This window comes from Danio rerio, chromosome 5, assembly GCF_049306965.1.
Source record: "Danio rerio strain Tuebingen ecotype United States chromosome 5, GRCz12tu, whole genome shotgun sequence".
Lineage (NCBI taxonomy): Eukaryota > Metazoa > Chordata > Actinopteri > Cypriniformes > Danionidae > Danio > Danio rerio.
The window spans coordinates 40,644,573-40,671,423 of NC_133180.1; the positions used below are offsets into that span (position 1 = coordinate 40,644,573).

Below are 26,851 nucleotides of genomic sequence, written 5' to 3' on the forward strand. Positions count from 1 at the left end.
ATGGTCACCCTAAAAATAGCCCTACATTATTGATTTAGTAAACATATCAGTCCAAGCACAGGGTGAGGTGAGGAATGTGAGGTTGTGTAAACTGAGGAAATTCTTCTCACCAGTTCAATGTGTGTGAGTTGTTGTGCCAGGGTGAAGGGGTCGTTGCAGATGGTCAGAATGTCTCTCTGGATGGACTGCGGTTTGGTCTTCAGCACGGTTAGTCTGTCCGTCACCGAGGAGTTGATCTTGGCCAGCGCTTCTTCATACTGACTCAGTGTGGTGAGCTTACGGATCAGCGTTTGTGTCATCTGTTGCACCGCCTTACGATACAGCTGAAGACACACACAAGATCAGGATTTACAACCCTGCTTTTATTGACCAGAATTACAAGGTAATCATTCATATGTAAAGACTGACAACACAATGTGTCTCACACTGATAAGAAAGCTGAGGAAATGTACAGAGTGTTTTGCCCCTGTAAACATTTAATGGATTTTCAGACATATAATAGCGCTTTACTCTTGATTGGTCAGCCGTGATATGGTTTAGCTCACAGGGTCTATCGTTCCAAGACGAAGAGTACATTACATAAACAGTTAAAGCAGGATAACAAAACAGCAGTACTTCATTTATGTCCTTCAACGGTTCACAAGGGTCCTGCATGCCTCCCATTTCCCCTCGTAACACAAGATGGCTTTGAGTGGAGTTATCTAATAATAAGAGCCTGACACAGTTCTGGACTTCTGTTGCATAAGTAGAGGACAGCAGCGGGTCATGCCCTGTTGCTCAACATCAGCCAGGCAAGAATCTACATCCTGCTGGATATCCAGTGGGCCTCAAGATCTCAAAACTTAGAATGTGAATTTGTCTTACTCAACTAAAAAATGGCTTTAAATGGTCTTACTCAAAATGAGTTTTGAGTTATTTGTATAACTTTGACTAATTATACGTATTGAACTAAATCCAGATACAGTAACAGCATAAAATGAATCCCTGATGAATGCTCTCGTGGCTGCAAGTTTCAAAAAGCAATCAAACGCAAATGGCTACCCCTAAAGCGATCAACCTCAAATAATCGGAGAGATGCAACTATTGAGCTCCCTATAATGGGCAAAAAAAAAATCACTTCTGGGAGTTAAATTATAGAAGGATATATTCCTGGGAAAATGGAGGAAATGTGTTGAATATGTTTCAGTTAGAATACCTCATTTTGTTGCTATAAACAAATAGAAGATGCTCAACTAGTTATATATTCACAATGTATAATGGAGGTGGTCATTTGAGATTATTCTGGAAGGAATTATATTATGCGTTCTCACCCTGGATGTATTTTTATTTGTATTATTTTCTTTAGTTTTAAGCTATTTTTTCTTTTCATAACAAAAGTTGAGTACTATGTATAGTACACCTGACAATAATGTATGTAAATTGTATGTCACTTAAGGTCACATACGGAGATTCAAATGTACCTTGAAGTATTGTACGATTGTACTCAATTGAGTGCTAATAAACATAAAATTAAATAATAATAGTTATTTAATAATAGTAAACCTAAAAATTATTTTAACTAAGATTACTTTAGAAAAGTACTATTTTAAGGTTAAGTGTAAACCGCTTTACAAATAAATATACAGTGCGTTAATATAGTCTGGTTTGTTTATGCTTTTCTATTCATATACAAGTCAATCGATATAAAATACATTTTTATATCAACTAATATCTTTTATACTTTTTATTCACAAAAGTAAATAACAATAACTATAATCAAATGTACCTAATTTTATGAGATTCGTGAAGTTTACAATACATCTAATAACCATAAATCACACTGAAAAATTACTGTTGGAACTACATTGGACAATTAACATTTTTAATCAAGCATTTCATACCTAAAACTATTATCATCCAAATAGGATTCATCCAGTTTTAAAAGCATTTTAAGCAACAAATGAAGTGAAATTCTACCACCAACATTATTGCCCACTGGTATATATGATAATTTATTTATACTGTTAAAGTCCTTGGTGTGAAAAGGCCTTTGGGCTTTGTGTTTAACCATGTAGATAAAAAGCTAGTGTTCAAATATTTTCCTGATTAAACGCAGGGTGTTCAAAACATCTTCCGCTTCTTCCGGCCTTCTGTAATCCTTTCTGACGCATAAAAAATAAAAAGTGGCCCATTAATCTGTTTTGCAGGAGGTCAGTGGCACATAAATCCATCTGCCTCAGAACAGCCTGCGTTCTTGTGCACTCCAGCACATTGTGTAGATGCAAGAATATTGACGATTTGAAGAGAGTGTGTGTGTTCAGAATGAAACAAGACCTTGCAGCACTTTAAAAGATCACAGAGCATCTTAATAATTCCCTCTACGAAAGTCCACCATATGTTGACACAGAGGAGAGAAAGATTATTTTTAGCAGGAGGACTTGGCGATAACCGCTTGACATTTTGAGCAGCAGATCAGACACAAGTCACTTGTTGTGGAAAAATGAGAAAGCTGCTTTTGTGCAGCCTACACTTTTTTATCCCTGGCACGAGTGTGGGACAGCCGTCCAGCATGGCACAAGCTCAGAGTACAGATCAATCTGGCATGGACACACCACACCCAGGTCAAAAGTAAACGCCGGTTTACATTACTTTCCCAATAAACAGAATTTGGGCAAAAGGTGTCCAAATGTGCACCAAATGCCTGTGTCTGGAAATGTACAACTGCGCCCTGCCTTTCCTATACAGAGACCACATGACAATCTAAGCTGACCAGAAGCCAGAGGACAAACTGTGGTCTGGATACAGATGTTAAGGCATCTATTCTCAGGACCCTGTGAGGCAACTGCCAGTAAAAAGACTGAAAACAGCAGGTCAGCAAACTGTTGGCATGCTCATAAGGGCTGATGAGGTCCAGGAGAGGTCAAAACATTAGAGTTCTGACTGGAAACCACACCATATTGGTCTTGATATGATGGGCTGCAAACACTGGAGAGCACGTTTAAAAATACACCACATTTGTCTCAGATGGACTCATGTCTGGCTATAAATACATCTATTGTGCGGCTCTGGCTGCTGTGAATCCCCAGTCAGTGCTCTACTGTTACAGACACTCTCATTAACATCATTCACGTACGAGTACATGCCGTTCACATGGCAGAAAAAGCCGCGACTGAGTTGCATAATACAGACAACATATTGATGCTCCAACTGTGACTGAATGCATTCTTCATGATACACTCGTCATGCATAGATGCACATCTAGCAGACAGCCATAACTCAAAACACTGATTTCATTTGTCTCGCATATGTAGCAAATGCAAAGATCTAAAAGACTTTATTATTAAATCAGTCCTAAAATAAAATGACTCTAAAAATATCATGTGTAAAAGTTATATTTCTCCTTATACTTTGATTAAACACAAAGAGCACTTTTACCATCAGCAACACTTAGTCATAGCCAAGTATGTGTTTTTTAAAAATATTAATTATTATTATTATTAAACAAGTTTTTTGGGAAGCAACACAGCATTTTACAATCTGAATGAGCCTTGCTTTGTTAAAAATGTTAATGAGAAACTTAACATTGATAGTATAGTATAGTATAGTATAGTATAGTATAGTATAATACAACAGGAAACTACTTAAACCCATTCATCAACGTCCTTTAATTAAGTTTATTTATTATACATTATTTATTATATAACATTTTATAATTTAAGCAAGAGATGCCCAAACAAGGACCCGCGGGCCAAAATTGGCCCATGGTAACCTTTGATTTGGCCCTCTTTCTGAGAATGGAGGGAGAATGATGGGGATGGTTTAGAGATTGTCATTTCAAATTTAATGTAACCTATTTTTTGCTTGTTATATTGTTAAGCTACATTAATTAAATCAAATGTTTCAGTTTAAATGCTGTAATATAGTTTAAAATGTACATACTGTTACTCGACAGATAGAGGACAATGCAGAGTGTTGAGCAGATCAAGCCAAAGGGTAATTCTGCTTGACTAATGTATTAAACATTGAACTCTACTGTGTTATAAATTTGATTTTGTTTTTATTGCAATAACCTATTATTAAAAGTTATACTGCGATAGTTAATATGATGCAAAGTAATTTTTTATTTTATTTTGTAAATATTATTAAATAAATTAGGAAATTACCCATGGCAGCTTTAATGCAAAAGAGTTTGGTATATTTATCTTAGGCATACGGCTCTCAATGATATTTGGTTTTTGGTCCTTCATACGAAAAAGTTTGGGCATTCCTGACTGTTTTGAAAACTTTATCATTCTGAAATTTTCAAATTTATATAAATATTTTAATTCTAAAAATAAAACCTACACATCATATTTTTATAACGCATTCATAAAACAGCAGTACATTTTTAATCAAATACACTATCACTGATCCTTACACAGTTCTAGCTTTGCATGTAGCCTTTTGAGCATACATGCAATCTTATTAGCTTATCACCCCTTTCACTAGAATGAGTAGGCTGTAAAAATCTCCTCCATAAGCCAGTAGAGCAGAAGGTCATTGATCTCCTGGGTCAGGATAAAGCAGGTCAATAGCCACACGTGTTTACTACAAAGTCTTTCCAGGTTAGTCAAACCTCATTTGTTTGAATCTGAAGCGTTGGCATCCTCCATCCTAAACTGTCTATTCTAACTATTGCTCTTCTTTAGTCATTACACTAACGCACTCCAACCACTTGGGATGACCCGTGCTAACTACAGAAAATCTATCATTTATTTACCGTACACTAACAAAATCAAGAATTTCTGGTCAGCGGTGGATGATCAAAAAAGCCCACAAAGGTCTTTTAAAGACAAAACTTGATGGAGGCATTCGGTTTTATTCATATTCTCTTATTTAAAATGCTCAGCTGACAGACAGCAAAATGATAGAGCTGAAGTTAACCTGATGTAAAAAATAAAATATACTTTGCTTTAGATTTTTCCCCAGTGAAGTTTTAAAAAAACTTGGCATAAATAACAATGCTAAATGTGGTAAAAAAGTCCCTCTGAGGAAAAAAACGCTAAGCCAGAAGCAGGGTAGCATCCGAGTCAGCGCTAATAGAACTATTTAAATGCAGCCCGTGGAAAAGCACCAGTAAAGACAAAAGCAGATGAACAAAAGAGCTTTCTTCTCGTCCCTCTTGTCAGAGCGATTTAGTACTAAAGAAATTTCACCCCCCCACTGCCCAGGTGTTGACACTCTTCTCACCCAGCGTGTGACATTTTACGTCTTAACTAGTTGAACGTTAAAGAACCATGCTAAGGCTTATGCAAAAATGTTTTGCCCGGTCTATGCTAATAGTGGCACAAAGGCCATAAAGAAAGGCTAATGTCTTTGACGCAAGCACTCACACCTTTCAGGTGACTAATACTTTAAAACGGCATTGGCCTTTAGCTGACATTTCCTCGAGAATAAAAAGCTCATTGTTTCAGCTAAAACGATCGCCTGATACTTGGAAAGAGAAGACTTACATCCTCTCCAGTGCTCAGACGATGTGTTAGTTCCTTCAGGCTCTTCATCATCCTCTCATCCCTGAAGTCATAGGGGAACGTCTCCGTCCACTCAGTCAGCAACTGCAGGATCTTGGGAGCAATTTTCTTGACTCTAGCCTACAAAAGAGTGGAAAAAACAACAATGTAATTACAAACTGTTTCACCCTGATACTGGATAATCGGTGTAGAGTCAAGTTTGTACCTTGTCTGCCTGAGGATCACTGAGTCTCTGCTGGTCCACACACAAATGGCACACTTTGGACATCAGCTCATATGGGTGAAGAAAGAGACGCGAGCTGAGCAGGAATGTGAAGATGTATGTCCTCTGTGAATCAAAAATAAGATACTAATCAGATGAAAATGAAAGCACTAATTAGCTACTGCTATATTTCAAGACAACATATCTGGTTAGCTTAATTTAAATGCTTAGGCCTAACCGTAGAATTATTTTTCAATGGTTTTATATCATGATCACTTCGGCTGCCTTTATTTGTTTGTAAATATGATAAAAAGTTATTTAATGTTTTTATTTATATGTCCATATTAAAAACAGATTTATTTATTACATATAATAACTGTGAATAAATGATTTTAAATTATGATACTCCAAATTATGGATGCGTGCATACAGTTGCAATCAGAATTATTAGCCCCCCTTTGAATTTTTTTTCTTTTTTTAAATATATGCCAGATGATGTTTTCACAGTATGTCTGATATATATATATATATATATATATATATATATATATATATATATATATATATATATATATATATATATATATATATATATTATTTTTTTATTTTTCTTTTTTCTTTTCTGGAGAAAGTCTTATTTCAATTATTTCAACAATAATAAAAGCAGTTTTTAATTTTTTTTAAACTATTTTAAGGTCAAATTATTAGCCCCTTTAAGCAATAGTCGATAGTCTACAGAACAAAACATAATTTTCCAATAACTTGCCTAGTTACCTTAACCCGCCTAGTTAACCCAATTAACCTAGTTAAGCCTTTAAATGTCACGTTAAACTGTATAGAAGTGTCTTGAAAAATATCTAGGCAAATATTATTTATTGTCATCATGGCAAAGATGAAATAAATCAGTTATTAGAAATGAGCTATTAAATCTATTATGTTCAGAAATGTGTTGAAAAAAATATATATTTCTTTCATTAAACAGAAATTGGGGGAAAAAATAAAGAGGGGGGCTAATAATTCTGACTTCAATTATTAAATGTGTTTTATGGTTACAATGTTTTGACAAAGTTCAAAGTAAAAAACAATATCTGAAACTGCTGAATATTTGCACACTCACATCTGGATAGTACGCCACTGTAGGAACCAAGTGCTCAATAAGAGCCTCCAAGGACCCAGATATCAGGTTGTTGTCATGGTAATACAAGCCTTCATAGTCCTCTTCCTTGGCCTTGTAGAGATTCTTGTTGTATCCATTGGTGGATCCATACATCACTGGAAAGGGTGGCGTCTGAGGCATTTTGTCCTGTTGAGAAAATAAAGAAAGGCAGGTCAGATAAGCCTCAGATAAACCTCAAATGAAAAACATACACTGATATAGACCAATAACCATTTCATTAATGCCAATCCTCGGTCCTCCTTAGAACATTGTTTACCTTTGCGTAAAACGAAAGGTCCCCAGTATCATTACAGGAGGCTGAGTGGAAAATTACTCTTCTTCGGATGGACGACTCGCAGAGATTAACATGTCGTGATTAATCTCAATGTGCAAACACCTTTCATGATTGAGCCTGTGAGAACTTGAGTTTAATCTCCATTCTGTGAAAATTTCAGACTCACGCTCGCTGGCTCTAATCCACCAAGATATCAGCTGAATGTACCGCTGGCGGATTTCACTCACAAACACCAACAAATTAATCTTCATGGTGCTTTTACCTCACGTGGACGTGTAAAACAGAGGCTCTTTTAACCACAGTCTGACACAAAAAACAGAGTGACCTATGAGTCTAGCGCTTCTGAAAAGAAGGATTCTTATTATCTCCTCAAAACGTGGCCCGTTACAGACGAGTCCTATGAGTCGGTCAGCGTTAGCTTGAGGTGATAAACAACCAAATGCAGTTTTTCACCCACACAAAGAGTGCTGGCTCACGTTGCCTCCCTCCCTCTCACATCTCCAAGGCTCTCGTGGAATAGCAGAAAGTCAATGCATCACCTTATCACGCGGGTAGCTCTATCACGCCAGCACAAGCTTCTGTGCCATTTCGGAGCTCAGCCCGTGACTCTAAGTGAGATTCCTGGACATGGAGCACATGGGCCTCTCAATGGAGGCATTCACAGCTATGGCACGAGGCGTCAAGGGACACCCCGAACAATGTGAAGCCTCAATGGTCGCCTGCCTATTCAAGCCTGCAGGCATTTGTGTGCCAGAATCGGACTGAAGTCCTGTGCAGAGGGAGGAGGTGCTGTACGATGAAGGATATGCTCACTCCACAGCCCCCCCAAGAAAAGCCCCTTCATAAAACCATAGACATTAGCATCAAAATGGAGCCCCAAAAGGGTCAAAGCAGCAAACTCCCCCTGCGCATCTGCTTTACCATGTGTTATACCATCTGAACAAGTCAATGAAATGAAAAGCAAGGAAGGCCAAAATGACTTTGTGCTCATCACCAGAAATTGACAATTTGTCAAGTCCTTTATGAATGATGTCTTTGGGAACCACATTCAGTTTAAATTCATCTCACATTCTATATAGACACTTGTTAAAACTTTAGGTAAGTAATTTCTAACTATCCAGTGTTGACTCGAGTCCAATTTGTCCCATCATATGGGCAAAAAACTGGATCCCCCTGCGCATCTGCCCATGCAACCTTATTAGTGAAACCCTCGGGCTATAATGCAAATCTGCTCAAACTGCAACAGAAAAAGTCAAAGCCCCTTTAAACTCAGCAGACACACCAGCTGCAGCACGACTCAATTTTGTGAGGGAATAAAACAAAGCCGAAGCTGATGAGTAGCAGGGGAATCTGGATTTGTTTACGGGTGTCAAGTATGGCCGGCCACACGTCCTCTACCCTGTCCTGCTTAAACAAACACTAAGCACAGTCTTCACAACAGGGGCTGTAAAGCATACAAGTAAACAAAAAAGGTCCTAGCTTTCACACAGTTACTGCACTGTTTTTGTTAGAGCTTTTATTTAGCCTACGTAGAACATTTGGCTGCATTTTAGTTATGACTGTCAGAAAGCAACCAGTCCCACCCACATGTTGACTGTAGAGTTGATTACCATGTCTCTAGTTCAAAACAGCTTCCTCAAGCATGAAGTAACTTTAAACAAGATAAACAAACTGTCTGATCTTCTGGGCTCCGACACCTTTTATACAGTTTCTGTTTAAGTTTTATCCTTTCACTGGACAGTATTGAGACTAGTATCTTACAATATTGAAAACAATAATAAGCATTATACATATATTTTACTAATAATATTAGATTATAAGATTGTCATTGAAATTGCGATTTCAAAATGTTTTTTTAATATATCTACCAGTTTTCTCTTGACAACAAAACAATGTCTAAAGCAAAAAAAAAAAAAAAAAAACTAAAAAATAACTAAAGGCTACATTGGTAAAACCCAGTGTTCTGGACTGTTTTTACGGAGCTGTAAAGTTGATGTGGCAGTCCTTTCCTCAAAGGTCACTTACTTCATGCTGAATTCACAAACAACCAAGGATCTCTAGAAATAGAAAAGTCTGATCACTGCAGAAACATCTATCAACTCACATTCCACTAAAAGACTCAAACAAGCCATTTCTGCCATATTCAATTGACTTTTGTGTGAACCACATTAAACAGAAAACATAGTAATGACCAGCTACTTTAAAACAATGTAATGAACATCAAGGAATGAGGAAAAGAACTGTTGTGATCCCGCAGTGTGACAACATTGTTTGATAAATCAATTGATAAATTCAGCATCAGGCTCAAATTAAGGATTCTGTCAAAATGGGTTACATGTTAGCCTTGGGAAAGGAGCAGGTGTGTGTTCGAGATGAAGGGGGAAGGGAGCTACAGCTTCACTAAAACTACTCAAGTGTGTTTGAGTAAATAAAGGGCTTGGCTGGCTGTACAGACTGGTGGTGGGGCACAAAGCACTTTGAGCTACCTGTGTGACTCCTAACACGGGGGCAAAGTCCAGCCAAATCACAAAGACCTAACACAGATCAGCATTTCAGGAAACATTTCAGTCAACAAAAAAATTCAATAAAACTACAATCAAATGCTACTGATTTGTATCTGCTTAATCTTTTCAATCTGCTTAAACACCAAAACAACTTATTTGATAATTTGATAGTGGGAATAAACAAATTGGTAATGATCATCTTGAACCAACAAGGGAATATTCAGCAGCAATCCGGAAGTCCCCAAACTAGCCACTAGAGCACTACTACAAACACCCAAATAAACAAAGCTGCTGTCTTCATTCTGCAGCACATACAATTTGTTTAGTACAGGTCATGAACGCTATATTATTAATCAATTATACGTCATCCTTGATTTTCCAAACAATCACTACTGGGTCTTCAAGGTTAGGAATCATAATAAATGTATAGTTCAGCCAAAAATGAAAATTTACTCTCTATTTAGTCGAGTGGTTCTAAACCATTTTGATTTTCTTGATTCTGTTAAACACAAAAGCTGATATTTATAAGTAAGCTGAAAACCATTAGCCATTGACTTCCATGGTAAGAAAAATGGATACTATGGAAGATAATGGCTAAAGGTTCCCAAAATGTTTTAAAATATTTTCTTTTGTGTTGAACAGAATAAATAATATCATAAAGGTTTAAAACAAGTAAAGGGTAGGTAAAAGTTCACAGAATTGTCTAAATTTCCCTTGAGAAATTTAGCTTTCAATGACAGAGGAACCTTGCCTAAAGTGCCATGAAACTATACTGAAACACTTAAGATATTTTACAATACAAGCATTCAGTACAACAGTTTTCATGACAAAATCAAATAGCGCAAGCATACCATCAAATTATATCAATAGAAATCGTTTAACCAATAAATAGAGCAGTAAAAAGTCAAGATTACAATAAATAACCAAAAAATTATAAAATTTACACACACACACACACACACACACACACACACACACACACACACACACACACACACACATATATATATATATATATATATATATATATATATATATATATATATATATATATATAAACACTTCTGGCATATCAGCATGTTTAAAAACTCAATCAAAACCAACAGAACACTAAAACCAGATCGTATCATCAATATCAATAGCTGTCACAGATGTTCATATAAAAAAAAAGCCTCTGGTCTGAAATCTTTTTACAAAATGAAAAGTTTTCAGTATCAGCCTCCTTTATTTGTTATTTCACTCTAAAGGCACTGAAAAGGACCTGTCCATCATCATATACTTGAAATTAGTGATAGAAAATACACACGAGCCTGAGAAAAACGCTTATTTTAGAAGAAACATTTAGACAGCACGTAGAAGCTTTCGCATATGAACTCTCCAAAAACTCATTATGTTTATTACGTTTAATAAGCAAGTTTTGCCTCGTATGAGCGTATTTATTGACCGACGGACGCATAGCGGGTCGTAAATAACGTCAAGTAAATTGAAACATGCAAATACAGACGCAACTCGAAAGCGTCAATCGAGCATTTCTGATGTGAAAGATCATTCAGCATCTCTTGAGTTTCTCACCTCAAAACGGAGCAAGACTCCACTGTAGATCAGCAGCCCTGCAGAAGTTTGGCGTTGAATGGCTGCGTAAGATGAACCTCCGGACGTATAATCACACACTTAAGAAAAAAATGACTACAAACAAGTGTTAAATCACGCTGCGTATTCCAAGATCACACGGATACGGACTGTGACAATGAAGCACATGATCCTTATAAATAAATCCAGGCAGTACGCGCGACGCGCATTTCACTCTCGATCTCCAGCAAGTGTGCGGATCCACTGAGCGCGCGAATAGTAAAAGATAGTGGGGCTGGGCTGTAGGATGAGTGTCAGCCAATCAGCGGACAGCACAGAACGCCCGCGTGCATGTGAGCGCGTGCCCACCAGGCTAAACATGAAAACGAAAACATATGAGGAGAAATTCATTTAAAAATAAAAAAAAGAACCGAAAAAGGAAATTAAAAGCCTTTTCTCAGCCAAATCATCTGGAAAAACTTTTATGGTTAAAGACTCATTTTTATTTGAATTCATAAGAAATGAGTCTAGTTTACTAATTTACAACAATCTAACTTACTAATTTGCCAGAAACTGTACATACATGAATGCATTGGAAAATAATATTTAATCTGTTTTTAGCGTCTGAAATACATACATTATCACATTATGATTATCTAGCTATATATCCACCTTGTAGAACAGAATATTCTTATTGCCATTGTTTTGTAAACATTTATTCATCAATTTACTTGTCGGCTTAGTCCCTTTATTAATCCGGGATCGCCACAGCGGATTGAACTGGCAACTTATCAAGCACGTTTTTACGCAGCGTATGCCCTTCCAGCCACAACCCATCTCTGGGAAACATCCACACACACTCATACACTATGGACGATTTAGCCTACAAAATTCACCTGTATCGCATGTCCTTGGACTGGGGAAAACCGGAGCACCCAGAGGAAACCCACGCAAACACAAGAAGAACATGCTCCACACAGAAACAGCAACTGACCCAGCCGAGGCTCGAACCAGCGACCTTCTTGCTGTGAGGCGACAACAATACCTACTGCGCCACTGCATAAGTTTTGTAAACAACAAAAAATAATTTAGCATCCCACATGGTTTTAGCTCATAGATATCCAAACATAGAGGAAAATAAAATAAGACAACAGTCCAGAAGGTAATATGTCTCATTGTCTTGTTCTTGTGGTTAGTTAATCTGTTATTTAGCCTACTGATAGTGTCTGTGTAAGAAACTTTTTTTTTTGACTGATAATGAGCAACCTTCACCCAGATACTGAAGTGAATACCTTTAACAGTTCACAGAGAGGTTTCCTTTCTCTCCCCGCAGGTCAAGGGGCCAATAGGTCACCATCTCCCATCTCACCTTCACGAGGTGTGTTAACTGAGCTTAGCAACAACAATGGCACAGATCAGACTTGAACTGACAGACAGATTGATCAGTTACATTTACAGCTGAAATTAAAACAAATTATAGCATGCTGCATAATATTTACTGAAGGCATACTTATTGAAAATATGAATTTTAACAATCTAAAGGTGAAACTAGCTACAAGACAATATATGATCAATTAATCCTGACAGCATGTTTTTAGTTCATTCTAATTTATTAAACTAAGTTAATAACATTCTAACTTAATTTTAAAAGTTAAGCAAGCTGTTTTAAGTCAGTTTAACATAAGTTTCATGGACTCAGTATTACTGCAGTGTTACTATAAAAGGTCAACTGGTTTGCAATATTGTTTAAAACATCTTCTTTTTGTGTATAATAGGATAAACTCATAAATGTTTTAACAACTGGGGATAGAGTAAATAGAACTTTATTTTATGGGTGAGCTACCCCTTTAAGACAGAGCAGAATTTTTTTAAGACATTATGAATCATTTCTCAAATCTCCATCAGAAAAGAATATTCAAAAGGGGTGTGAAAATGAAGATGTTTCCTGATGCCTTTGACAAACAGCCTGAATAACATCTGAAAATAGGAAGCATTATGCTTGAAAACAAGCGTTCGCAGATTTCACATCTTGACTAACACCTCCACAATGGGCCCACAGTTATATAACCTCTGTGTATTGAAATTCATTGTTCATTGTGAAGCGTTGAATTGTGGAGGTGTCTGTAAAGATATGAAGGGCTAAGAGTTCAGCTCTATGCAAAAGTTAATGTTAACAGCAAAAAGAAAAGAAAAAGTTGAAGAGAAACAGCTACAAGTCAATTCAAGTCCAATCCTTTGGCATGCTAAATACACATCCCATCTGTGGTTAGTCAGCACAGACGGTCTGGCACAGCATTTCTTCTCCTCCAGAGGTATTCACACCTTTGTTTAGCAGTGATGGGACATTATGCATGTTAAAAGTGAGAGACAACATGAATAATTTAGATCTTTGAAATGCTTTAAAAGAATGGCTGATTCTGCCTAGTGTTACATTTTATTTACTTGTCTCTAAAACAGAAAAATGCTAATGAATGATTTTGATAAGTAATTTAAAATCTGACATTCTATTACTTTATTAAACAAAGCAAGTCTTGTATCAAAAATGTATAAGTTCTCAAATCAGGCTACTGAACTTTGGGTAAATCTGTTCCTTGAAAACAAATGTACTAGAAGCTGACAGAGATGAAAAACAACAAAGTAGTTAGATACAGTTAACCAATGATCACATAACAATCTATATAAAAAAAATATAGATACTTTTAAGTTATTTACAGGCTGAAATTTTATTTAGATTAATTAAATGTTCTTGTGGTGACACGGTGGTTCAGTGGTAAGCACTGTTGCCTCACAGCAAGAAGATCGCTGCTCTGAACCCTGGCTGGGTCAGTTGGCATTTCTGTGCGGAGTTTGCAGGTTTCCCTGTGTTGGCATGGGTTTTCTCCAGGTGCTCTGGTTTCACTCACAGTCCAAAGACATGTGCTAGAGCTGAAACTAAATTGGCCGTAGTTAATGTGTGTGAATGTGAGAGTGTGTGGGTGTTTTCTAGAACTGGGTTGCAGCTGTTTGTGTAAAACATATGCTGGATAAGTTGGCGGTTCATTCCACTGTGGTGACCCCTGATCATTAAAGAGACTAAGCCAAAGGAAATTGGATGAATTAATGAATGTTCTTCACAATATGAAAATGGTTCTTTCCATTGGTCCATTTTGTTTATTATTTGAAAGTATAAAGGGCATGAGCTAAAAATGCTATCTTAAAGGCATAGTTCACCCAAAATGTACTCACTGTTTACTCTTGCTTGACAGAGATGATTAGGCTCAGTGTTAAAAATAACAAAGTAGTTAGATGCCGTAAGTAGTTAGATACTAAAGTGTTAGAAGCCATAATATACCATGTGGTTGCATGTTCATGTTGAATCTCCATTACTTGAGGGCAAGGAGGTCACAATCAGCTTTATCTTTTGATCTCTGCTGTGTTGCTTTGTTATCACTTTGTTTAATAGCGACTTCATTTTGCAAGTCCATTCATTAAAATAATTTACAACACTCCATATATCAATTTTAAAAGCTACCATTATACAAGATAGAGTTTCAGTTTACTCTAACAAGTAAAAAATGTCAGACGAAGACCTTCTGTATCACAGTAAACCAATCCGACCTCTTCCAGACATACTGATATTTAACTCAAGGCTGGCTTACATCACGTATTGATTCTGACCCAAATATTTTATGTAAGCCCGTAGAAAACCCACACCAAATTTCATTCCAGCAAATCAGTCTTCAGGTCCTGCTTACCTCTGCACTGAACACAGATCAGCTTTCCCCAACCAAATATTTACCTTTACTATAATTGGGAAAAACCATAAGTCTGGCCTCAAATCAGAAATAATGGGTGGCAACCAATTCCAGACAAAGGGCCGAAGTAGGTCGCTACAGTCTACTTCTTCTTTACTCAATCATTCTTCATATACTCTCATTAGCCACTCACATGTTACGTCAGAAGATCACATGCGTGGAAAAGTCAAAGCATGGAAACCAATGTGACTCAAGGTTCAGAATTAGCTTCCGAATGAGGAACAAGGCACATGTGTGGTGCTTTCGGACATTTAGTGTGCTATCAAAAAACTATTTGTTGAAACAAATGTGACTCTGAATGGTTCATGAACGAATAATTCTCATCCCCTTTCTTATAAACTTGATACTAAATTTGATTCCTAACTTCTGATCCTCAAACATAACTCTGAAAACATAAAAAAATAATTACGAGAGTGCACACTAAAAAAAAATGATTTGCTTGCATTGATGGTTCCTTGAAGAAAATTTAAGATCCATGAAATCTATCTTGTCATTCTAAAAAAAAGATATATTTTTTTATTTAGATGAATTTACAATATGAACATGTGAAAGTGGTTCTTTACAATATGATCATGGTTCTTCTAAAACTGTTGACTAAATGGTTAAGCATAGGGCGTAAGCTAAAATTGTCATCTAAAGTGATAGTTCACACAAAAATGAAAGTTTACTCACTATTTACTCACTATCGAATGGTTCCAAACCTTAATGAATTTCTTTATTCTGTTGAACACAAAATATATCTTGAAGAGAGCTGAAAACCTGTAACCATGTATGCTGTAATAATGACATCCATGGGAAAAACAGAACTATGGAAGTCAATGGCTACAGATTTCCATCTTTCTTTAAAGTATTTGTTTTGTGTTCAACAGAAGAAAGAAACTCAACAGGTTTTAAGCAAGTAAAGGGAGAGTAAATGATGACAGAATTATCATTTTTGAGTAAACTATCTATAAGTTACATAGATCATAATTAATATTTGTCCTACTTTGGGTGTTGAACTTTTTAGTGATCTTTTTCTTTTTAGAAAGATTAATACAAAACCTCTCACCTTCTCCGTCAGCCACTTAATTCCAGAGCTTTACTTAACATTTACAAAACATGCTGAGATAGGCACAATCAATTTTACTGAAAGTCTATATAGACTTCTTCACAAACATACCAGAGAAACCCCGACTGGGGAAAAAAAAAACTTTCCCAGTCAGTTTCCCTCTATGGGTTTTACATTAGCTCTGCAAACTAATGCAGACCACACAAGTGGACCCTTAAAATCACAAGTCAGGTATAGTCAAATACGACATAATGATTAAAACCATATGGAACTATGTTAGCCAAGAATATACATTTCCAGAGTAATGTCTGAAGCAGTTTTCACAGTTGGCCTAGTTCGCTATTTGCGTGAGCCTGCAGGAGAACGCCTTTATATTCCTGCCTGACAAAATCACTCACATCCCAGAAACCAAAAAATAGGGCATCTCTGACTGCGGGATGTGACTTTTGAGAAACCTTGATGTGAAGTTCAGTCAATCCTTCTCTGAACACACTCAAAAAACAACTGAAATTCAGCCTCAGAGATTTGCGTTTCTTCTGAGGTGACCTCAGCGCTGAAGACTTTTCATTAGGATCACTGTGGCAGATAATAACCCATTGAACTCAGTCCTGAAGGTCACAGATCTGGCCTCTCCTCCGCTCTCCACATCAACAGATGCCACATGATACAACATGTCACAGATGGAGCGGATAAGATCAAAGAACAGGTGTAACAGCGACTCGGTTGACAGAATCAGCCCCAAATTACAAAGAGAAAACACTTTTATCATTAGCCATCTTCCCTTCCACATTTTCTGATGCAAATTTTGGGATATGCTGGATGAAAATGCCAAGATTCACATGTCCATAAAAATTGTATGAACTATGTAATATTGTCATAATATTTTTTGGTTATTTTCAGAATCTAGTAAGACACGCTCATAAACTATTTTTGACACATATTTCCCAAATCAATTACTTAGCAAAAAAATAAATAAACACGAATGTGCCTTAACAAATGATGTGACCGAATCCCAATCACGCCAACATCTTATCTTATGTGCTGTTTGACATCTGTCATCAAAACAATTATTGTAGAATTAAATATTGAATGATAACCTCTCAGAAGTAAAACATAACTGCATTACTAAACACTATAAAAAATGGTCTACATGCTCTAACACACAAATAAGTCGTATACGTTTACCAGCCACTTTATCAGGAACTCCTGTCCAACTGCTTGTTAGTGCAAATTTCTAATCAGCCAATCACTGGTTCAAGCTGATAGAAAGACAACAGTTCAGAGCATCTCTGAACACACAACACATCGAACCTTGAGGCGGATGGGCTAAAGCAGCAGAAGACCACACCCGGTGCCACTCCTGTCAGCTAAGAACAGAAAACTGAGGGTTCAATTCAAACCTGGTCTAATGAGGCTCAACTTCTGCTGTGACATTTGGATGGTAGATTCAGGCTGGTGGTAGTGGTGTAATGGTGTGGGGGATATTTTCTTTGCACACTTTGAGTCCATTAGTACCAACTGAGCATCGTGTCAACACCACAGCCTACCTGAGTATTGCTGTTGACCATGTCCATCCTTTTGTGACCACAGTGTACCCATCCTCTGATGGCTACTTCCAGCAGGATAACGCGCCAAGTCATAAAGCGTGAATCCTCTCAGACTGGTTTCTTGAACATGACAATGAGTTCACTGTACTCAAATGGCCTCCAAAGTCACCAGATCTCAATCCAACAGAGCACCTTTGGGATGTGGCATAACGGGAAATTCGCATCATGGATGTGCAGCCGACAAATCTGCAGCAACTGTGTGATGCTATATCATGTCAATATGATTATGGGTCCAACACGGTACTAGTAAGGTGTACCTAATAATGTGGCCATGAGTGTATATAATTCCATCAAATTATTACAAATTAACTGTTAACATTACAGCTCGGGTATGCAATATTTTCGGATTATTTTACATAATGACAATTAAACAAATTTTATTTAGAAAAGTGATATGAAACTGTATGGCAGTTCTAAACCTGGATAGAAATACTTAGGCTGTGCATTTCCCAGAAAATAACTGGAAATTTTAGAACATTCATCCGTCAATATGAATCAAGCTCCTCCTTTAGAATATCACAGCAAATATTTTAACGCATACATACGGTACACAAACCAAATTCCTCTTGGCTTAGCAGGTGTGTGGGAGACTGACTGGCAGGGAAACGAACGGGAAACCTGAAAATACATCATGTTCGTTGACTCCCATATAAACCCTAGGCCAAACATGATCTGCTGTCCATGTTTCTCAGGGGTAAACACAATAATATGATGAAGGCTTAGACTCACCTGTATATAAATAATAAAATACTGACACAACCGGATTATACCATACAGCACACACTATATTGTTTATTCAGTAGGGATGTTTACACTACTTGGATGCAAGCCATGAATTATGCAACTTTTTTTTGCCAGATCTGACATATAACAGCATTAACAGCTCAAAGCAATCACAATACTGACCAGCTTTACATTTATAAGCTCTAGTCTAAACTAAATATAGTCATATATGTTGTGTGCTTTATGCTTTCTGTTCCCATCTGGCTGCTACAGTCAGTACTTTAAGTCAGTCTGAGGGCAAAAGACTGTCTTGTGTCCATCTGTGACTTGGACGTCTGAAGGAGCGCTGACATTTTAATTATCTTTGACTAGAGGAAGAGATGGAAGGCCTTGGTCTGGGAAAAAACTGTCAACAAAAGAGGATGGGTAATAAAACTCTATAAATGAGAGGCATATTACATGACCTTTGTAGATGTTCACATGATGTCCAAAGAAAAATGAGAAAAATAGCAAATCTTTAGATAAATTTAAAGGGTATCAAAAATGCAGAGATTTACGAATACTAACACTGAATATTAAAACAAAGCTTAAAAAAGAAAAGAAAAAAGGTAAAGAACATATTAGAACAATAGTAGTTCTACAAAAAAAAAAAAACTAAATAAATGCATTAAAAACACAATATAAAATAGAAAATACAGTTAAAATAATATAAATGTAAAAAATTTAGTGTAATAATAGTACAAGTACAATAAATATAGTTAAATTAATCAAGATAGAAAATGTAATAAAATGCAATAAAATAAAATGCAATAAAATAAAATGCAATAAAATAAAAAATGCAATAAATTATAATGGAATAGAATAAAATGCAATGAAATTTTAAAAAATGCAATAAAATAAAATAAAAATAAAATGCTATAAAATAAAATACAATAAAATAAAAAATTAAATGCAATAAAATAAAATAAAATAAATGCAATTAAAAAAATGCAATTAAACATAAATAAATAAATAAATAATCAAACAATCAATCAATCAAACAAACAAACAAACAAACAAACAGGCTTAAATGTAGAGGCCTATAAAGTCACAGATTGAGCATTCCCGAGCTATGAGCTTTTGGGAGGGGTCCTAAAACATATGAGACTAAGCGAGCAGCTGGAAGACATTGCATGTGTGCATGTGTAGTGACATTAATGTATGGGGGGAAGGTTAGGAAACGGAGGAAACTAGAAGACAACACCCAGACAAACTCCCTGTGACCCACATACTCTGCCTTTTCCTCCCCCGTCTCCCGTCCACCCTCTGGGCAGAGACATTCCACCCCCCAACCCCCCTGTCAAAACAAACACGAAGACCACCTGAGGAAAAGGAATTGTTTTGTCACATTTTCGAGAATCTAACCTATTCAGGGACCACATTGCTTCCATGCCTACATTATAGTCAGACATAGGAAACCAATGAGCTGTGGATGAGTAGTAATGTAAGCACCAATTTTAAGTGATGTTTTTGCAGACCAAACATTTTGATTTAATATAATGTCAGAAGTTACAGGTATTAATTGAGTTTTGCATGTATAGCGTATATTTTTATTTATTATTATTATTTATCTAAAACAAATTGCTGATAGTTGATGATTTGCATTTTATTAATCACCAATCACAGTTTTAGCTAAATATTTTTTTTAATGTTCTACTTAAGAAGAAATGTATACCTACACCTTGATTGCCTGAGGGTAAAACAATTACCAGTAAATGGGCATAATTAGGTGGACAACTATCTAAGCTAATAATATGCTTGAGAAATAGCAGCAAGCCATATTCCTGACTGTATTACTCATAATAAACTACCTGACAAAATTCTTGTTGCCCATTCAAGTTTTAGGAACAACAAATAATAACTTGACTTCTAGTTGACCATTTGGTATCACAAGTGGCTTATATGAAAGGCAAAGGCCTCTGGATTACGCTTTATTTACCAAACTAAAATATGATCATGCCTTGATTTTTAATGATTTAATAAGGACAGTAAGGTCTGACTTTACTTAGACAAAAGTCTTGTCACTTAACAGAAATAATGTACAGTAGAGAATATAAAGTCATGGTGCAGTGGACAAAGAATTAATACCGTGTAGGACTCCCATGAGCTTGAAGGACTGCATCCATACATCTCTGCAATGACTCAAATATTCATCAAGAATCTTTGGATTCATTTTCAATGCCTCCTCCTTCATCTTACCCCAGACATGCTCAATAATGTTCATGTCTGGTGACTGGGCTGGCCAATCCTGGAGCACCTTGACCTTCTTTGCTTTTAGGAACTCTCATGTGAAGGCTGAAGTATGTGAAGGGGTACTATCCTGCTGAAGAATTTGCCCTCTCCTGTGGTTTGTAATGTAATGGGCAGCACAAATGTCTTAAAACCTCAGGCTGTAAACATGGCCATCCACTCTGCAGATCTCTCGCACACCCCCATACTGAATGTAACTCCAAACTATGCTTTTTCCTTCACCAAACTTGACAGATTTCTATGAGAATGTCAGGTCCATGCGGGTTCCAGTAGGTCTTTTGCATTATTTGTGATAACTGGGATGCAGTTCATCTGAAAAATCTACCTTCTGCCACTTTTCCAAATGATCAACTACAAATCAAGTTATTATTTGTTGCTCTTATCACTGGGATTGACAACAAGACTTTTGTCAGGTAGTGTATAATATCAAATAATGACTGTATATTTAAAACTAATGAATTACCATTACTTATTATTAAGATTCTACTTATCTTCTACTTAACACTTAATTTTTATAATAAGAATAGCCACTTGATCACCATATTATTATGATTTAAGAAGTATGAGACACTGTAGACTGGAGTAATGACTGCTGAACATTCTACTTATACTTATTATACTCATTCTAATTATTTACATTTATTAAGAATAGACCAACATGTGTGCATATCTTACTGTTGTAATATGTTTTTGATCGTGAGCATATAAACCCATAACCAGAAAATTGGCTGTAAATGTACTTAATGTTCATTTTTGAGCGAGTTTTGAGTGAGGTTTATTCAGAAAACACTCTGCATGTAAACAGTGGCATTATAATGCAGCTCAGCCCACTTCACAGAACATACACATTCAACAGCGGAGCAGCAGCATGAGCTTCCACCCACAGCATTCAGAGAGTCAGAAGTGGTTTCATGATGTTGCTGTCAACAGACGGTTATGATGTTCCCAGTAAAGGGTGGATGCATCCGCCTCAGCCGAACAGCTGAACAGGCCCACTTGTGTGTTTATCCTCTTTCATTAATTCCAGAAATGCAAAGGACACTTGCTCAGTCAACTGGCTGCATATCTGCCGTTTCTATTTTTCAAAGCCGGCCACTGGATAATCTCACATCGCTCAGGAATGGCCAGATATGATGTCACTGCCACAGAATGAAGTAACAAGACAAAACAGTCCACTAAGATAATCTCTTTAGATTACATAACAACTTTTCCTTTTCATGGCCTTCCAAGTCTAAGGTTGAGCTCCACTGCCCCTTCTGTCTGAGCTCTGAGCCCCTGAAGATGACACAAATTCAGACCATTTATGTAATGCCATGTAGTCGTACATTAGGACAAGTTGTGCTTTGCCAGTGTTTGAGGCAATGAATTGCAAATAACTTAAGTGATGTAATCAGATTACCTTTTAAAAGTAACAAGGTAACTCATTATTTTTTTTAAGACCTTGCAAGAAAATATTGGTGGAAGAAAATAGAGTTTTATCCAAGACCTTGCAAAAAATGTAGGTAGGAGAAAAAAAATTAAGAAAAAAAAACTTAAATTAAGTAGTAATATTTTAGTTACTTTTAAAAAATGTAATGCGTGTTACTTTTTATTTTAACTATTTCGCTCTTTAAAAATTATTGTTAAATTAAAATTAACATTGTCATGTTGAATCACGCACTCAATGAGAGAATGCACTGCCCAAGGGAACAGACAGAAACAAAGATGGCTGGCCAGAGCCTTACATTTCTGCGATGGAAGTATTCTCATTATTTTGAAAGTAGCAAGCACATGGCTTTAATCTTTATTAATCGGTATATACAGCATGTACAGCTATGGGGTCAGGAAGTCCTCAGAATACAACATTATTCGAAGTTATCATTTTTAATGTGTTTTTTAAAAGGTAAATGGAGGTGAGTGTTATAAAACATGTTGTTTATGGCAGAGATACTCTATTTTAAAAAAAGGAAGAAAAAACGGCAAGTTTGAAAGAGTAACGCAAAAGTTACTCAAAAGTAACCTAACGCATTGCTTACAATATAAAGAAACATAACTAGTTACTTTTTGGGGAAAAAGTTAATATTTCAACGTGTTTCTTTCAAAAGTCAGAATCAGATCTGTATTCTGTAATTCTGTATTCTTTATTTTTTAGTGGTCCTTTCAAGTATTAGTAGACTGTCTGCTTAATATCTGTTAATACTACTGCTAAACAGACATTTAACTGACTATAAGAAACTTTGCGAGTACAAGTCAACTTACGCTAACCCTAACCCCAGAATTAGTTGGCATGTTGTGGCAATGTAACTTAAATTCAGCAAATGGACCATCAATATAAAGTGTAACCCTGTATTCAAATGAAATAGTGACAGTGCGATCCTGCATAGTGCAAGCTAGAAACAGAAAAATAATAAGCGCTAACAGACACAATGCTGCTGAATTTGATTCATTTGGAAAAAGATGGACAAACTTAAGAACTTTAAAGATGTGGCGTGGCACAAAGTAAAACCTTGAGCTGACATAGATGTGACAGTTATGCACTTCTCATCTAGTGTGTGACCGGCTTTAGGATCACCAAAGAATGTGGACAGGAGGAAAATAATGTAATGTGTACAACTGATTGCAGATTGTGTTTTGAACCACAGACTGTGAATGAAAGTGAGCTACTGTACATTGTTGCAAACAGAGGTACTTTGTGAACTACTATGTTTTGAAGCTAGAGTTAAATGTTATATTATATGTTATGTAAGATGTTTTATGTTATTGCATCTTAAATATGTTATTTTGGAATAAGAATAGTTTGTTCTTTGTAAGTGCATTGATTTTTGTGATCTAGCATTTCAATGTTAATTTGAGAGCTTGTTCATCCTGAATCTAAATTTCTTGAGCAAATAATTTTTAAGTACTGTCGTACATAGAGTCTAATTATAAAATTTGAATAAAAAAATAGAAGGTCTAGATTTTGGTTTGAATGGATTGTTGGAAAGATGTATTTGCACAACCAAAAATAAATACGTAAATAAAAAATGTAGGTCAAGACTAATCTAGGAATCAGATTGTGCCTACCACTAATTTCCACCACTAAAATATTTACTTTAGAGTGACTTTATCAAAAAGTAATGACTTTTGGAATAAAAGGACCTTTCGTTTAGACAAGATTGTTGTTTTAATAATTACAACCAAACAAGCCCAGCCCAGTTGATATAATGCAAAATAAACATAATGGTTAAAAAGTAACTAAGTAACACATTCAGGTGCTTTTTCAAAGATGTAACACAAGTCAGTAATGCATTTACTTGTAAAATTAACTTTCCCTAATGCTGGCGTTTGTCTCTTGGAGCGGGCCGCTAGACTGTCTGCTCTGACCCTGTTCACAGCCTTTTCCATCATGCCACCAGTGCCTGAAACAATGCAAGCGCAGATGGCAGTCATGCCACGCCAAATGCCACACAAAGCAGTCCCAGATGGAGCCGGCCTTGGATTTATCTGCCTGATAAAAGAGTATGTAGATATTACACATTTTGGTAACTCAAAGAATTCCCAAATACCTGACTGTGTATGAGTATGTGACCTTTACATCGTGTGTCATTTCTTTCTTCCAGACCATTTCTCCTTTTGATCGGCTAATGTTCAGACCTGAAAATTGGGACAGATTGCACAATTTGTCCTGAAAAGGAGGGGAGGTTGGACTTGATGGACAATGCGCCTATTATGCACTTAGTGCTGTTTTGGGTTCTCAGACAGAAGCATGAGGCCCCTTTTATCCCTCCTATTTAACTTTTACAGCTACTGTAAACATAGATTTTGAAAATAGCTTTTCCTAAAACGGGCATCGTGACAACATGATCAGCTAATTCGTTGAAACTCGAATGTCTTAAAAAAGTTAAGCACCATATTTTTCAGAACATTTATTCTTCCATATGAAATTTGCTTCTACTTAAAAGGCAAGGCAAGTTTATTTATATAGTACATTTCATACACAGTGGCAATTCAAAGTGCTTTACATAAACAATAATAAAAAAGACAAGTATAAGAAATTAAAAACAAACAAACAAACAGTAAAATGATTAAAAACAGATAAAAACGTATTAAAAACAATTTTAATCAAACTAATTATTAAAGTAAATAAAATAGGAGTATTATTAAAGAAAGTAAAAAAGGTTTTTAGATTGGTGTTGAATGCATTTGATTTTTTTCTTTTACTGTAAACACATTTTATAGGTTTTTTTTAAATGACGGATGTTAATCATGAATGGGACAAAATGTTTGGCTTGTTTAAGACTTTTTTTCTGTCTTTTTTACTATTTTTAATATCGGTAAATTAAACGTTTTTGTTGTGGAGTCAAATTAATTATTATACATGTTTATAATGCTTGTAAATATTGGTAATATTAGCCCTTTTACATTTACATTTTTTAATAAAACTGTAAAATGCGATGTGTACACTAAATGCAATGTATGAGAGATTTTTATGCTTAATTTGAAAACATAACTCTTCATGAAAATAAGCAGGTGACATAAAAACTGCAATCTTTGGAGAGACCCCTTTGTTATCTGTAAATGATTTACAGTGGGTAAAATGCATATTTACAATTGACAATTTTTCTTACAAAACATATTTCTTGATGTGCTGTTGACTTGACAATTGTTGGTAACAACCAAAATAACCCATACATACAAAGAAAACAAAACTGATTAGTTTAGAAACTAAGTTATGTGTAATAAAATGAAATAATGCAGGAAAAAGTATTGAACACATGAAGAAAGGGAGGTGTAAAATGGCATGGAAAGCCCAGACAGCAGATGAAATATCTCAAGTTAGAAATCAAGCCTCTGACCTTCCTCATTGTCAAAAACCAGGGTGGATATTTCAGCAAGTCAATGTACACAATCACCGCCAAGAACACTCTCAACGGCTTTCCGAAGAAGAAAATAAAGCCATAGACTGGCCCAGCCAATCACCTGAAAAGTTGAATCCAATAAAAAATAAGAATTAAAGTTCAGAATTCATAGAAGAAACCCATATGACTATTGAGATTTTAAGACTCCATTGAAGTGTGGTCGAAAATAATGTGACTCCATCCAAAAGACATCTTGAAGCTGTCAAAGTGTTAAATACATTTTAGTTGTTCAGTACTTTCTCCTTGTGTCATTACATTGTTAATACTTTTGTTTAATTTGTATGAACATATTTTTTTCTACCAAATCTGGTACAATTTTACGTCAACAGCATCTTTAGAAATAAATCTGAGAAAAATCACAATGTGTTCAATACTCATTTTACCCACTGTAGGCTATATAACACAAACGTGCCTAATGGAAGGGAAATATTTAACTTAAACTTTATGTGAGAAGTGCTAAAATCTCATCTGAGTATATGATTTAAAACTGCTGTGATATGGGAATTCATGTGGTTAAATTTAGTTAAAAGTGTGATTAAAACTCTCATGGTTATGACAAATCTTATCTGAATAGTAATGTTTTGATTAGCGATGAAGGGTCCCTGTGTTTATTCTAAGGGAAAGAGTAAGGATCTGGTGATTTCAGTCACGTTAAAGTTGTGTGTGATCATGCTGTTTTCCTGGTAAGGTGACGAGTGAAAGGGAAGCTGAACAGCCCATCCCAAACAGACAAAGTTATCAACACACACACCCTCCTATCAGAAGCCCTCTGCTTTCCAAAACACTTTGTACTCCTTGGATATACTTTAGTTCTCTTTACATCAACATGTAGAACATAAATGAAGTCTATAATCTTATAGACCACTGTAAGAGTATCTCATTTTACAGTACACAACCATATATATGGTGCAAGTTATATATTGTCAATGTACAGACATGCATTAACTAAATTAGGTGATCTGCCTAACATTTTTAATAAAAGCAAAACAGGCTCATGGCAAATACACGCTTCATCCTACTTTTTCTAAAAACGTAAAAAAAAACGTACTGAACATATATTTGACTGCAGTTTCTAAGTAAAATGAATGCTCCAGGGCAGTGTGAAGCCAACAACTTTTGTTCCTGTTAACACTAATGATATTTACAGGGACATATTATCAACCAATAAAGGATTCTTTTGTGCAGTTCAAATAAATACCACAAATCAACTTAACAGTGTCTATGATTTACAATCAAATATATTTCCCTCACCTATCAACTGCTGGATGGACAACCCTTCAGGTACAAAACATTCTAAG

At 35.9% G+C, this 26,851-nt stretch overlaps 1 protein-coding gene and 1 long non-coding RNA gene across 4 annotated transcripts in view; one reads left to right on the top strand and one right to left on the bottom strand.

Moving 5' to 3' along the window:
• rasgef1ba (RasGEF domain family, member 1Ba) overlaps positions 1-26,851 on the bottom strand; it is a 104,142-nt gene that overhangs the window by 17,743 nt on the left and 59,548 nt on the right. For 2 of the 3 annotated variants that reach the window (NM_199829.2, NM_001431104.1), the window contains 4 exon segments: positions 111-323; positions 5,472-5,609; positions 5,695-5,817; positions 6,809-6,994. In NM_199829.2, coding sequence (NP_956123.2) covers positions 111-323; positions 5,472-5,609; positions 5,695-5,817; positions 6,809-6,994 — 660 coding nt within the window. 3 annotated transcript variants of the gene reach the window in all.
• LOC141385567 (uncharacterized) lies at positions 61-26,759 on the top strand. The gene is made up of 3 exons (XR_012406188.1): positions 61-382; positions 24,030-24,153; positions 24,255-26,759. It is a non-coding gene; the product is annotated as an uncharacterized lncRNA (long non-coding RNA).